Below are 15,594 nucleotides of genomic sequence, written 5' to 3' on the forward strand. Positions count from 1 at the left end.
TAATCTTTGTCCTAAGAGATAAATTCAAACAATTGGTCTATTTGCAATGTGTTAATTATTTTCAGTAGAAATAACAGCACAAAATAATATGTGACTAAATGTATACAAAGTAAAAATTTATTAAAATTGATGAGAATCATACATTCTTTAGATTTATAAAATTTAACATAGGAATACCAAATTTAGTTCAAATTAAAAGCAGAAAAGAAAATTTCCAGTGGCAGATGTTATAATTGGTAAAATTTGATATGGACTTATAAAGGGAAAAAATTATTCCGAATTTTACTTGGAAAGAAATTCTAAATAAAGAAACTTCACTAACACTAAAAATAAGATGGGGGAAATGGAGAAAACACTTGGATGTGATACATGAAAAACATTGTTCAGGGAATTAAACAACATAAAGGAGGATTCTGTACGGTGAAAAAGACTTTCAGTGAAAATTCATTATTTTTTGTATCATTATGCCAAAAATGTCCGTAGGATCAAATTTTCCCTTCCACCTCGATGACTAAAATAAAAAGGTGGGGCAAAGTTGGTCTACTCCCTTTCAGCAATGCTAAACAACCTTCGTATCCTCTTCAATGAATAGGAAATCGAGTAAGATTAACTAGGGTATATGACTCGGTTTAGCCCAGATTTTCCCAAGCCACGCTAACAGAATTTCTCTATCTTCATTCTCCTCGCTTTTCCTCCATACCCTTGTTGAACACTTCGTTCTCATTACTTTTTGCTTGCAAGTCCCTTGCTTTTCTTCTTCCCTGTCTCCTACTCCCTGTGGGAATGAATGCTTCCAACTTCACCCAGACCTATTGCTAAGTCACGTGTCTTTTTATAACTTCAGTTGCTATGTCTCAACATTGCCGGACTTTTCAGCACTGCTATGCCGGTTAAATGCTGCCAAACCCATCATGCTGTCTTGTGTCCTGTCTCACAATAGTGGTGCTACTGTGCTATAGTGCTATGAATTCTGTTATTACTGTAATGTGCTCTTCTCTTTATACCACCTAGGTATGAGTCTATGTAGCCTGAGTTAGAGGAGACTTGCATTGCCCGAGAATAGCTATTGTCTTGTCCTACTCAACTTTCTTTTCCCTTAGGATGAGTTCTATACAGGAAATGCCTCAGTCCCTCATGCAATGGAGCCCAGATAAGATGGCTTTATAAGCCATCCAGACACATCTGAATCCTAGGGTGACTGTCGCCCAGGCCCAACTGGGATCCACCACCAATACCTTGTATTATAGATGATCCACATTCTGAAGCACAAAGATACCACAAGATGAAACAATAGATTGTTATACCAATGGGGTTTATCCTTATTATTTGACCTCGCTACACTTCTTTTGACTGATCGACAGCTTTTTCAGACAAACAACCTGATATTAAGGTAAATATTTTATTCTTTAAATAGAAATAACATGCATCTTTGTTAAAGATTACTAAATCTTGAACTGTATGACTTTACAATATTTCACTACTATTTTTAGCTTGCAAAAAATTAAAAATTAAACAGAGGACATAAGACATTTAATAGTTTGTTATTTTATCTGTCTTCAGATAATATGATTCTATCCACTGAGAAGAAACTTTTACACTACATTTAATGATACTATTATTTAAGAAGTAAATGACCCTCTTTTCTTAATCACTAATGTAAGGTTTCCTGCTCCATTGAAACCAAAAGTTCTCTCAAGTTTGAAAGGAAGCACCATTTCTAAAAACAGAGGAGCGTGTTTAAGAATTTACCTTACCATAACATGATGTTTCAGAATAAGATAAATCAGTTTAAACTTCAGTGTCAACATTTCCCTCTGGCATAAAAACACAAAAATATATTTTTAGATAAAATAAAAACCTTGGGGAAAAATATTCTGTACTTTTAAAAATTACTCTGTACTTGATAGTGACCTGATGTGGTAATAACAAAAAATGAAAACTGAACAATTCATTTCCAGAACATTTTAATTTTTATAGAATTCCCAACAGAGACAAATGTGTAGTTCAGCCAAGTCATGTTTTCAGGCTTGTTTCAGCAATACTGCAGGTTCAGATAATTGCAATAAGGCAATCACAATAAAGCAAATTGCACAAATATTTTGGATTCCCAATGCATATAAAAGATACGCTTATACTATACTGTAGTCATAGTATAAACAATACTTAGCAATAGCATAGCAACAGCAGATGTCTTAAAAATGTGCATACCTTAATTTTAAAATACCTTATTGGTAGAAACTGCTAACAATCATCTGAGCCTTTAGAGAGGCATAATCTTTTTGCTGGTGGAGGGAGGGTTTCGCTTTGACATTGATGGCTGCTGACTCATCAGGGTGGTAGTTGCTGAAGGTTGGGGTGGCTGTGGCAATTTATTCACATAAGACAATAATGAATTTTGCCACACCGATTGACTTTTCATAAAAGAGTTCTCTGTAGCATGTAATGCTGTTTGGTAGCATTTTATCCAAAATAGAACTACTTTCAAAATAAGAGTCAATCCTCTCAAACCCTGCTGCTGCTTTATCAACTAAGTTTATGTAATCTAAATCCTTTATTGTCATTTCAACAATGTTCGCAGCATCTCCACCAGAAATAGATTTCATCTCAAGAAATCGTCTTCTTTGCTCATCCATAGGAAGCAAGTCCCGATTCTTTAAAGAAGTCGCCAGGCTCCACTTCTAGTTCTATTACTATTTCCGCCACATCTGCAGTCAGTTCCTCCAGTGAAGTCTTGAACTCCTCAAAATCATCCAGGAGAGTTGGAATCAACTTTTCCTAAATTCCTGTTGATATTTTGACCTACTTCGATGAATCACAAATGTACTTAATGAAAACAATGGTGAATTATTTCCAGAAGGTTTTTTATTTGCTTTGCCTAGATCCATCAAAGGAATCACTATCCATGGCAGCAGTAGTCTTATGAAATGGATTTCTTAAATAATATTGTAAATTGAAATTATTTCTTGATCCATGGGCTGCAGAATGGATGTTGTGTTAGCAGGCATGAAAACAATACTAATTTCCTCGTACCTCTTCATCAAAGCTCTTGGATGATTGTCAATGAGCATTGTCAGGAGCATTGTCAAAGAGCAGTAAAACTTGAAAAGGAATCTTTTTTTATTGGAGCAGTAGGGCTTGACAGTGGGCTTAAAATATCCAGTAAGCCATGCTTTAAACAGATGTGCTGTCATCTAGGCTTTGTTGTTCTGTAGCAGGAGCGGCCACGAGAAACAGAGCTCCTGAACACCGAATGGAGAAGGAAGAGGTCTTTATTACAGCCGGGAGCTGAGGGATAATTTGTCCAAATTCAGCTCATCTAACAAAGGAAGGTTCTGCCTTTATATAGGCTTATACTTTATATATTACATGTGGAAGAATCTTAGGTTTACAGCCTTAGAAATCACATATGAAAAGGGATTCGGTTTACAGCTTCAGGAATCACATATGAAAGGGTTTCGGTTTACAGCTTCAGGAATCATATATGAAAGGGTTTCGGTTTACAGCTTCAGGAATCACATATGAAAGGGTTTCGGTTTATTGTTTTAGGGCTCACATGTGAAAAGGTTTCGGGTTTGATCTTGTTTTAAGTAAAAACAGTGTCTTCCAGCGTTTCCCCAAGACCAAGCCTGCCACCTACAGGAAGGTGAATCAGGAGGCGCCAGTCGATCAGCCTTTTCTTCTATTGCAATGCAGTGTGGCAGTCAAAAGGGAAGTTGATCCCAGACGCCTGGGTCTCCTTCCTCAGTTCCACTTATAGTTCCCAGGCAGAGTAGATTTCGCATAATTCTTAAGGGCCCCAGGATTTTCAGAATGGTAAATAAGCATTCATTTCCATTGAAAGTTACCAGCTATATTAGTCCTTCACAACAGAGTGAGCCTGTCCTTGAATCTTTGAAATCAGGCATTGACCTCTCTCTAGCTTTGAAAGTCCTAGATAGCATCTTCTTCCAATATAAGGCTGTCTATATTGAAAACCTGTTGTTTAGTGTAGCCACCTCCATCAATTATCTTAGCTAGATCTTCTGAATAAATTACTTCAGCTTCTACATCAGCCATTTCCTGCTTCACCTTGAGCTTTTGTGTTATGGAGATGACTTCTTTCCCTAAACCTCATGAACCATCCTCTGCGAGCTTCAAACTTTTCTTACACAGCTTCCTTACCTCTCTCAGTCTTCACAGAATTGAAGAGAGTTAGGACTTTGCTCTGGATTAGGCTTTGGTTTAAGGGAATGTTTGATCTTCTGTCCAGACCACTCAGACTTTTTACGTTTCAGCAACAGGCTGTTTTGTTTTCTTATTCACGTGTTCACTGGAGTAGCACTTTTAATTTTGAGAACATTTCCTTTGCATTCACAACTTGGCTAACTTTCAAAAGAGGCGTAGTTTTTGGCTAGTCTCAGCTTTTGACATGCCTTTCTCACTAAGTTTAACTAACCATTTCTGGCTTTTTTAATGAGAGAGATGTGTGAATCTTCCTTTCACTTAAACACTTAGAGGCCACTGGCAGGTTATTAATTGGCCTAATTTCAATACTGTTGTCTCTTGGGAAATAGGGAGGTCTGAGGAGAGGGAGAAAGATGTGGGGATGGCAGGTCAGTGGAACAGTCAGTATACACACCATAATCATCATTAAGAATTGATTAAGTCTTATACAGGCATGGTTCATGGCCTCCTAAAACAATTACAAGAGTAACATCAAAGATCACTGATCACAGATCACCTTTAAATATATAATAATGATGAAAATTTTGAAATATTGTGAGTACTAATAAATGTGACACAGAGACACAAAGTAAGCACATGCTATTGGAAAAATGGTGCCAGTCAACTTGCTTGACAAGGATCATCACAAGCCTTCAATTTGTAACAAACGCAGGATCTGTGAAAAACAGTAAAGGGAAGTGCAGTAAAATGAGGTGTCCCTGTATCAGTTGGTTTGGCTAAGCCACAGAAATGTAGTCTGGATTACCATCTAACAAATCTAGTAGCCATCACTGGGTGTAGCAATCAACCCAATTCGGTCTGTAGAGCTCAGGAATTTGGGGACACTGGATGGAATATGAGGAGCTTCAATAAGAGACTGAATTAGTTCTCAGACTTAGTCCAAACAGTGATGGGAAAAGAAGCCAGAACTAAAAGGCATTTGCAGAATGCTTATGACAACATGTTTAAATATAAATATGGAAGGTTTGTATCTGAATATATCATGAAATAACACTATGGATCACAGGTCCTATTCCTTGCTAAATAGTGAGGATTGAGGAAAACAATCTGGACTCTGAGTGGTCGTTTGCCACTTTGGGGTTTGTTCTAATATGGTATTTCAGGGCAGGGCTTTAGTTCTGTTCCTACAACCATGCCCTTACTGCCAAGTATTTTTCCCCATTTCCCTTTCCAACACGTTTTACCAGTTCCAAGAGGATTTGCATTTAGTGAGGAAGGGGAAACATCCTAAATCGCTGCAGAACTTAATTTCTGTACACTTTTCAAATAACACTGTATTGATTTTAATGGTTATTCGGCATTCCTATTTCTGTTTCTCCTCTCAAAGATTTCACTCCAAGCAATTGATCTGCCTCATCATTAGTAGAGGTGTTTGGATGTATAAGGATGTTTGCTAGTCCCTGCCAGGTAGACGTTAAGACATGAAGCATACCTGCTCACTGCATGCCCTGCCACACTCTTGGTTTCCTACTTTTGACACAGTAGGACTTGTTAGGATATTAAACTATTGGGAATTGGCATTTTATATGCATGTCAATTTTTGCCAGGGATCCCCTTTCTGTCAGTGGATTTTTATCTTTTTATCAATATTGCCAACCTCTGCCAACCACAGAATAGGAGAAGGTGAATTCATATTCTGGTTAGGAAATTTCTGGTATTTCAACTATGATTAGAAATTATTAAAAACTCCTGAATGAATGCATAAAACCATAAATCCAAGTAAGCTAAGCTATCTGTAAACTAAGCTTCTGGTTTAAAAGAACAGTTTTTTTTTTGTTTGTTTGTTTATTTAATGCAAATTTTGATAGAGAAAAGTACATAAGGTTATGTAGTCTGAAAAGATGAACTCAAGACTTTTGGTAGTTAGATTTACTCTTTAAAGTTTCTGTAAAATATCACAAAACTATAGTTACTTAATAGAGGTCTTTTGAAAAAAATATTATTTAATGTATTTGCTCTTGTTTCTTTTTAGGTCAGTCTTGATTCTCGAGTTAGAGAGGTGATCAATAGAAATCTGTTGGATCCTAATCCTCACATGTATGAAGATGCCCAACTTCAGATATATACTTTAATGCACAGAGATTCTTTTCCAAGGTTTTTGAACTCTCAAATTTATAAGTCATTTGTTGAAAGTACTGCTGGCTCTTCTTCTGAATCTTAATTTTCATTTTAAAACAATCATTTTGGAGGGCTGAGATGGGAAATAAAAGTAATTAAATAACATCAGACACTGAGTTCCTGGAGAACTACAGTTTAGCATTCCTCAGGCTACTGTGAAAACACAACCATTACAGTCTTTGTCTCCATTTTTATCAAGGTTATCCATGGCTAAGTGTGGAGAAAATACCACACAAAACAATGAATTGCCAAATTGTTTTATTCAACACTCATTCTACTTGCAAGCAAAGTGTATTTGTAGTCCTACGAACAGTCTCCTAGTGTATCTCCAGAGACTGCATGTGCAAAGTAAAACTGCTTCATTTGCCACGTAGTTGTTGTAATATTTAATCCAATAGCATAACTTATATATGTGTTTAAGGACTTTTGTGCAATATGGTCTTAAGAAATAATTGCCAAAAAATCGGCCATGGTTTGCATTTTTTAACATAATCTAAGACAAAAAAATAAGTAATTTTTATGATGTAACAATGGTATTCAACATTCTATATACTGTGTTTAGTACGCTAATTTTGAAGCCAATATTTCTGTACATGAAAAAGAGCTATTTATCTCTGTTTGTTGGAAAATCCTAATAGGGATTTCTCTGGTTGTACACTGCCAAAACTGTGGCATTTTCATTACAGGAGAGTTTGTTATGCTAAAAACAAAAACAAAAAAAAGGAAGAAGAAAAGAAAAAAAGCACAAAACAATTTGAAGATATCCTATCTCAATGAGAAATCAAAGAGTGATATTGCTTTTAATTGTAACAGAAGAAAATGAATTTATGTATATATCAGATGTCCAATACTGTAATTAATTTATTAAAGACTGGCTCTCCAGTTTTAAAATGGTTGTGTAAAGTTATGTACTTCAAGAAAAAAATAATAAGCTTGATAACTTAGTTTTGGAATATAAAGGAAAGGATTTAATAAAGGAATGCCTACATGTAGCACTGTAAAACATTTTGATGAATACCATCTGTCCTGTGGCATATTTTCCTTGAAAGTGAAATCCAATGAAAAGCTAAGTTTTTTACCAGAAAAAGTTTTATAAGGGTTATGAAGAAGATTCTCTACTTCAGACCTTAACTGTTTTCACATAATATCTTAAGGATGACATTTTAAAGATGTTTAAACCAAACTATTAATTTTCATCCATCATTAAAAGGCAGTACAGTGCTCAGATCTTCCAGCTGCCATATTATTTTTTATAAGTACACTAAATCTTTACGACAAAACACCTGCCTGACATTGTCATGTACTTCTGACCTTAAAGGAAACAATATTCTGTCATGCACAAAAGTGATAATTAAAATAGTCAGTGTCATATTTATATCAAAGTGTTACATTTGAATATTAATATCCCCTGAAGACTATTTTTTTAATATTAAACCGAATGAATATAATACTGAGTAACCTAAAATGAAAGTTTTAAAAAGATTTATATCCACTGAGAACACTGGCCTTATATTAAGGATGATATTACAGTTACAGGTTTTCTTTGTCATTTTTTTAACTACCTCTCATTTTTTAATTTATTAAACATATTTTTTAAAAAACAAGTTTGGGGGTTTCTTTTTAAATTTAATTTACTTGAAAGGTTGGCATCATAAGTTTCTTTTTCCATAAACTTAAAACATTTCAAAAATTGTTTTTCTAAGAAAGTATGATTTTCTAATTTATATAGAATTCAGGAGACATGAATAAAAGGGCTATTATCTATTCCCTATGCAAATATTTTAACTGTTGCAGTGTTTGACAAAATGGGATTTTTAAAAAATTGCAGAGTAGAAAACAAAATATTCTGTTTACACTGGCGTTGCTGACTATCCTACCATATTCAGCACTTTTAAATACGTTATTTATGAAAATGTAGTTAAAATGCAAAATAGAAAATATTTATAATAATCATTTCTTTTAACAAATGCTTGTGTTTTCTGAAAGTGTTAGTGTGTTAAGACACATTTTATTCATGTCATTTAGATACTATTTGAATAATAGTTTTCAGTAATATGTTGAAAAGACAGCTATGAAGATGTTTACAAAAAGTCGTATTTTTTCCTAAAGAGTAAAGAAAACCTAAAATAATCATCACTTCTATTGTGAAGTTCTATTGTTCCTAAATTATTTAATTTTTTCTTGCTTAGAATTGAGTTTATTATGCTACTATGATATATACACATGTCTGGTGTAGTATCATGTTTGTTTCTGTGTTTGAGGCACAATAAATTGGTGCACATGACTAGAAAATATGTAATATACTGTGACACAGTGCATGCATCAATCTTTTTAAATGTAGACTTTATATTCTTGTTATTACTATATATGATGGTGACCTGCTAGTCATAAGTTATCTTTATAAGATACTTTGGACTATTAGATGAATTGTCTGTTTGACAATATCTTTAATATTTTACCAAATGTAAAAGATAAGGGCCCTTATAAAGAGTCCTCATCTCTAACCTGGGCATTTGTAGAACACAGATTTTAAAGTTGGTATATCCTTTTGAAACCTGAGTAGGAAGTTGTGTTCAGAAAGATTCTAAAGCTGATTTACACATCAGATGTTGATAACCATGCTATGTGAGCATTTCTGTGCTAAACTCTTATTTGTGGGTGAAGGGAGGGTTTCTCATTTCAGAGTATGTCTGTATATTTGCAACTCTACTAATTTTCTAAGTATGATATAATTTCTTCTGATTAAGTTACAGAGCTATTATAAATAAACAAAAAAGCCTTCAACTGGTGTCTATGCTACCATTCCAAGAGCACAATATTTGTTTTATTAGAATTTGAGTTTTCCTAGCGAGTAAATTCCTCCCTGGGGAAAATCAGCACTTTAAAAGGGACACTTTGTGTTTTTAATTGCCAAGGTGTCTTTGTATACTGTTAGAATTTGCTGATGCACACAGAAAGAGATTAATGCGCTTTCTACAGTGCCTAACTTTAGATGTATAAAAGAAAGAAAGTAGAGGATATAGATTATGTATACATAAATAAATTGGAGATCCAGATTTCTTCAGAGATTGAGCTTATACATATCACACCAGTAATGGATGGATGGCACGACTTTACTCGGGCTGTTATGTTATCCAAAGGTAGTATAGATGCTCTGACAGTGTTAGAGTGTGCACATGAACAAGAGCGAAACACAACTTTGATAATGAAGTGATGAAATGCAAAAGTCAAGACCATAATGTGATCTTTTTTTTTTTTGAAATTTTAAAATATGTACATAGAATGACCAGCTCTGATAAATGGTCATAGTGCATGGGGTGTTTATTAGTATCCTTCAATGCTGCCTAGGTTCTGACTTACAGATGAAATATGTATGGTTTATTTACCTGATAGTTCAGTTTTGCCAAAGGACCAAGTGAAAAATGTTTATTAGGAGCAAAAATACACTTTCATCCCATTAAGCTGATTTAAAATAATGCCTGTTACTTTTGAGTTTATTCATTTTTCTATGCTTTTAACTTATACTTTTAAAAATCATATTGTAATTGTGACAAATGATTTTTCCAAAAACTACCAATTATTGGATGCTTTGGTGTCATAATGTAAAGAGAAAAAATTCAAAATACAATCAAAAAGCCAAAAAATAAAACGTATTTGAAAACCACCTACATTTCTTGGCCAGGCACAGTGACTCAAGCCTGTAATCTCAGCACTTTAGGAGGCTGAGGAAGGTGGATCACTTGAGCTCAGGAGTTCAAGACTAACCTGGCCAACATGGTGAAACCCCGACTCTACTAAAAATACAAAAATTAGCCAGGTGTGGTGGTGGATGCCTTTAATCACAGCTAAGGCAGAAGAATTGCTTGAACCCAGGAGGCAGAGGTTGCAGTGAGATGAGATCATGCCACTGCACTCCAGCCTTGGCAACAGAGCGAGACTCCATCTCAATAATAATAAGTTTTTAAGTCTTAAAGAGATAGGAAATACCTATAGAAAGAAGTCTATCAAACATGTAATTTGAATACTTTGGGCTTGATACATTGAAAAATTATTTTGAAAGATGGTAAAGATATTTCCAAAAAATATTTTTGCTATCTATTTACATTGACAGTTTAGGAGAATAATTTTCTAAGTATATTTTTTAAGCATGTATTTTTGTGTTTTCCATCTTCAAATTTCTAATATAAAATGGTTTGCTCTCCTGTGAAAACAATATCCAATCTGCAAAAATTTTAGTAATTCTTCACTTGCTATGACTGCAAATATTTATCAATAAAACTGATAACTCAAAACTTGCTTCAGATTTTCTCTGCAATGCTTAAAATATCCTTGTAACACAAGACAGTGCACAATGACAAGTATTAGTTCTAAATACCTGGATTTGATTTCTTTATAAGTATTTTTAAAATTATTACTCTTAGAGGTATAGTCCTCTTCAGCCCCAAGTGACATCTTTTCAGATGAATTCAAGGGGATGTTCAATACATTGACTCTAGTGAAAACACTACAGAAGGCAAAATGTTGCCCTAACTGATAGAAGGTCCCAGTTTGGGAACTGATTTTATTCCTATGACAAAGTTTTAAGATGACTAGGGAAAAGGAACACTATCAAACATTGATGACAATAACCAAATATAATGTTTTTAAATATGTCATATGTGCAATGTGAAATTCATTCTTACCTCATTATTTCTCATATTAAATCTCAGAAATTTCAGAATTTCAAAACTGCTGACTTATACCTAATTGCTATTACTACCTTAGAGCTTTTAAACAGTTAGAAATAAAGATTTTAGAATAATAAACAGGTTGTGTTTCTGTCCTAAGCTTGGATGCATTTCCTTTCTAAAGATCTAGCTCTGATTGCTGTATTAAAGGAATGCCACATAGAATACTTACTACTGGAAATGTATGTCCACAGATTCACTTTGGGAGCATAGTGTAAAAACATCAGGAACTGAAAATTGCAAATTTGATTTCAGGTTACATTTCTGTCTCATGTGACTTTTGGCAAATCATTTATCTTCTCAAAGTTCATTTCCTTATCTGCAAATGACAAAACAATTCTCAGGATGGCTATGAGCATTAAATAAAACAAACATAAAAAGAATAAAGTGTGACATACCTGATTATTTTATCAAAGTTCTTCAACTCAATAATTATCTTATGCTTGTATTAAATGTCATTTTAGGCCAGGCACAGTGGCTCATGCCTGTAATCCCAGCACTTTCGGAGGCAGAGGCAGGCAGATCACCTGAGATCAGGAGTTTGAGACCTCTGAAACTCTGTCTTTACTAAAAAAAAAAAAAAATACAAACATTAGCTGGGCTTTGTGTCTGTAATCTTGGCTACTCAGGAGGGTGAAGCAGGAGAATTGCTTGAAGCCGGGAGGCTGAGGTTGCAGTGAGATTGCACCATTGCACTCCAGCCTGGGCGACAAGAACAAGACTCCATCTCAAAAAAAAAAAAAAAAAGCCATGATTAAATGCACCTTGCCCCATTTTTTCCCAAAACATACCTTAAACATCTGATTTAGCTGTTCATCAAAGCAATCATTTTTAAGCTGGAACACTATAGCAATGTCATTGCTTTGCTCAATAATGTGTTCCCAAATCACTACTTTCAATTCACCATCACCTGAAATCTATTGACATGTTTCTTTCAATGACATAGATATAGATAGATAGATAGATAGATAGATAGATAGATAGTAGGTTAAAGTTTAAATAAATAATTTGAAAATTTTGTTTCCAATGGAAATAAAACAACATTCCCAAGGATAGAAATAATATCAAGTTTTTGGTAAATATATAAATGAGGTATAGGGTTAAGACTAATTTATAAGAGATTGACAATTAGAAAACACTCTTTTTACTATTAAGGCAGTATGATTTTTCTTTAACAATTTTACAATGAAAATAAAAATTAATAAAAGCTGGTAATCAGCTGGGCACTGTAGCTCATGCCTATAATCCCAGCACTTTGGGAGGCCAGGGCAGGAGGATCACTTGAGCTCAGTAGTTCCAGACCTGCCTATGCAACAAAGTGAGACCCTGACTCCTAAGAAAAAATAAAATGTTTAAAATAAAAATAAAATTTAATATAGTAATATGTCCATTAAACCTTGTATTTTAGAGTTTACGATTTACAGAAAAACTGCAAATAGAGAGGTCCCATATATACCTATGGGACATCTGTCAAAATTAATGAACCAATATTGATCATTAAGTTCATACTTTATTCAGATTTCCTTAGTTGTTAACCTAATGTCCATTTTCTGTCCCAGGATCCTATTCATGATACCACATTACATTTAGTTGTCATGTTTCCTTAGGCTTCTCTTGGCTGTGACAGTTTCTGAAATTTTCCTTGTTTCTGATGACAGTTTTGAGAAATAAACTGTTATTTGCAGAATGTTCCTTTGTGGGGATTTGTCCGATGTTTTTCTCATGAGTAGACACAGGTTTTTGGGTTTTTGGAAGAACACAAAGGTAAAGTGCCATGCTTATCCTATGATATCAAAAAGTACATGCCCCATCATGAGGACTCCTCTTAGCTGTGAGTTTCTCAAACTTCGGGCTACTCTTAGCTATTGATGTTACCCTTGATCACTTAGCTGAGATAGGATCTATTGTGTTTCTCCACTGAAAAGTAATATATTTTTAAAGAAATTACATTGAAGGTAAATTTTCTGGACATGTACACTGAGCTAAACAAATTCTAAGCAGATTCCTCAACACTAATACTAGGTTCCATTAGGTGACTACTAATAAATGCTATAAAGAAAATACAGTGAAGTGGAAAAATAGAAGTCCAAAAGTCTTAGCCTGAATATTCACCTAATAGAGGTGAAAGTGAATTTTTCCCTTAACTATCTGCATAATTAATTACAATAATCCTCTACATACTTTGGATATTAAAGATGTTAGTTTTACTAACTGTGATAAGAAGTAATTTAAATTTAAACTAACCATTTTGCTTAGTGCATTTCTATATTACCCTCCACTAATCAATGAACAGTGAATATTGAAATAATGTAAAAGATCTGATGTATTTCCGGCCGGCTTTAACCAATTTGTCATATGTGTCTTGTATGTGATTTTTAAATGTTTGCTAAATATTAAAAAGAATTTCAATGTGTTTGGTTTTGTAAAATTACACATCGAATGTGTATAATTTTTTACTACCATGTTCATTATACTTAATAATCTATATCCAAATATTGTACTCCACCAATATTTATCAGTGGACAATAAAGAAATTTTGAATGCATGAATACAACTTAAGAGGCACCACACTGGTGTTATTTTGCAATGCCAGAATAACAGTGGGTACTCATAAATTGAATAGATAACCCAGATTATGCTTCCTCCAATTTAAGTTTTTCTGGTTTTTTTATTCCCCCTTCCTAGAATCAATTTATCTTTTTACCTATGTACAATAATATACTTCTGGAAAATGCTAGAATTTTCACCATGTAATAGAATTTGAGCATGACAATAATGTAAAAACATTGAGAAGTCTCAAACTAGGTATCTTTCTTTGAGTTTTCAAAGTAAATCAAAATACAGCTGTTTTCATTTTACTATATTGTGGAAACCTCTGGATGTTATTGTAAAAGGCACGTGCATTACACTGACTTTCTTAAAATGTTTTGAATTAATAAAGTCAACAATGTATCCTTAGAAAGTTACTGTTTCCTCATTGGTATAACACTATAAGAATAAAAGGTACACTTCTGTGTGTTACTTAAATTGCTTATGCACTTGGGGGAAGATAAATTCTGGCTAGATTCTTTACATTGTTCTATAAGGTTTTAATTATTAAAATTTTGCAACTTTCATAAAATATATCTTGAAGTCACTTATGTTCTGAGAATTCAACTGAGATTTATCATGTTGAGTTCAAGTAATTAAATAAATTCAAAGTTGAGTTCCGCCTCAGGAAACAACTGTTCTAATAGAGAGAAAAACATCCTCATCAGCCCTGTTCTATCCTCAGATCAAGATTAAAATAAAATGGGTTTCAGCAGCAGAACAATTTTATAGTTGTGTAGCTTGAATACAAAAAGCAAAATGAACTCAGGTAATTAGTAGGAGCTTTTAAGTGGCAAAAAACTATTTTTGCTTCCTGTAAGAGTCATTTCATTCTTCCACTCACTCTGCATTTGTATGTCGTGTTGAGAGATTTAAAAAGAGACACAAGGCAAACGTATTTTGTAAGAATTTTGTCCTTAACCTCAAGAGTTTCGATTAGATGAAGAGTTACCATTTTTTTACCATTTTATTTTTTATGAAAGAATTAGAATTTAAGTTCTTCCACTATATCATCTCTCTCAACAGTGAAATGCCACTTAGTAGACGCTGCCCAAATCAGGTAATGGCAGTTCCCAGATTCAGCGTTTAGCCCTTGCATTCCCGGGACTGTCCTGGTTGTGTTTATCCCCCCATATCTATTTCTCTGTTGAGCTGTGAACAGGTATTTTGAAAACTGCAAAGCACTGTGCCAATAAATGTCTGTATTGCTGGCACCTACCTGCTATCAGCAGTTTTTTTGGAAAAGGACAAGGGTTAGACTGCTGGAGGCAGATATCTGAAGGCTTTGTTGGGCTGTAGGTTGTTGTAACACGGAATCAATCAACCTCTTTAAAAAGTAGCTGAAGATAAATGGGAATAAGTGAAAATGAATGAGGAGGCGAATAACAAAGTCCTCTGAAAGCAAGTAAATGTCGTGGCAGATATTGTGCAAACTCATTCAGTGGTTATCTCATAATACACTATCACATCCTTATGAACACGAACCTGACCCACAGTGGACAAGAGAAACCTAAGCAGGAAAAAAGGTGGAGGAATAGACATACGCATACCCATACTAAAACTGGCTCTTGGAGACTCAGGGCCAGGCGTGCACTGGAGACTGACGACTTGAGTGGGTATGACCTCCGCCCCGCAGCGGACCTTCGACTGCCCTCCCCTGCGGCTCTGGAAACCCGACTCAGTGCGCGGGAAAGAAATTCTCGCTATCAGAACACAGAGGGGCGATTTGCAGCTCTCACCTTCCGGCCCAACGCATCACCCATTACCCAGGCACGTGCAAAGCAGCTTTCAGAGGAGGCGCCCAAGGTCTCCCAGGCCCGCTCCGCACTAATCACTCTCTGCTCAGCCCCCTCAAATTTTGCCTCCAGGAAGTTCGCAGCGTTCCCACGCTTGGCCGGAAGTTCCCTCAAAGGCTTCCGGAAAATCCTTTAAAATT

The 15,594-nt window shown here is 34.7% G+C and overlaps 1 protein-coding gene and 1 long non-coding RNA gene across 3 annotated transcripts in view; one reads left to right on the forward strand and one right to left on the reverse strand.

The window, feature by feature from the left end:
- RGS17 (regulator of G protein signaling 17) overlaps window positions 1-7,154 on the forward strand; it is a 118,751-nt gene extending 111,597 nt beyond the window's left edge. The window contains exon 5 of the mRNA XM_017538952.2: window positions 6,197-7,154. Coding sequence (XP_017394441.1) covers window positions 6,197-6,385 — 189 coding nt within the window. The 3' untranslated portion in view covers window positions 6,386-7,154. The remainder of the gene's footprint in view (window positions 1-6,196) is intronic.
- LOC108311552 lies at window positions 1,948-15,577 on the reverse strand. Of its 2 annotated transcripts, XR_005201907.1 has the most exons (4): window positions 15,398-15,577; window positions 11,468-11,636; window positions 11,242-11,388; window positions 1,948-4,879 (listed from the first exon to the last, which is right to left on the reverse strand). It is a non-coding gene; the product is annotated as an uncharacterized LOC108311552 (long non-coding RNA). The 2 variants fall into 2 exon arrangements; XR_005201908.1 differs by lacking the exon at window positions 11,468-11,636.
- Window positions 15,578-15,594: the final 17 nt, after the last annotated feature.

This window comes from Cebus imitator, unplaced genomic scaffold (genome assembly GCF_001604975.1).
Source record: "Cebus imitator isolate Cc_AM_T3 unplaced genomic scaffold, Cebus_imitator-1.0 Scaffold6, whole genome shotgun sequence".
NCBI classification, from domain to species: domain Eukaryota; kingdom Metazoa; phylum Chordata; class Mammalia; order Primates; family Cebidae; genus Cebus; species Cebus imitator.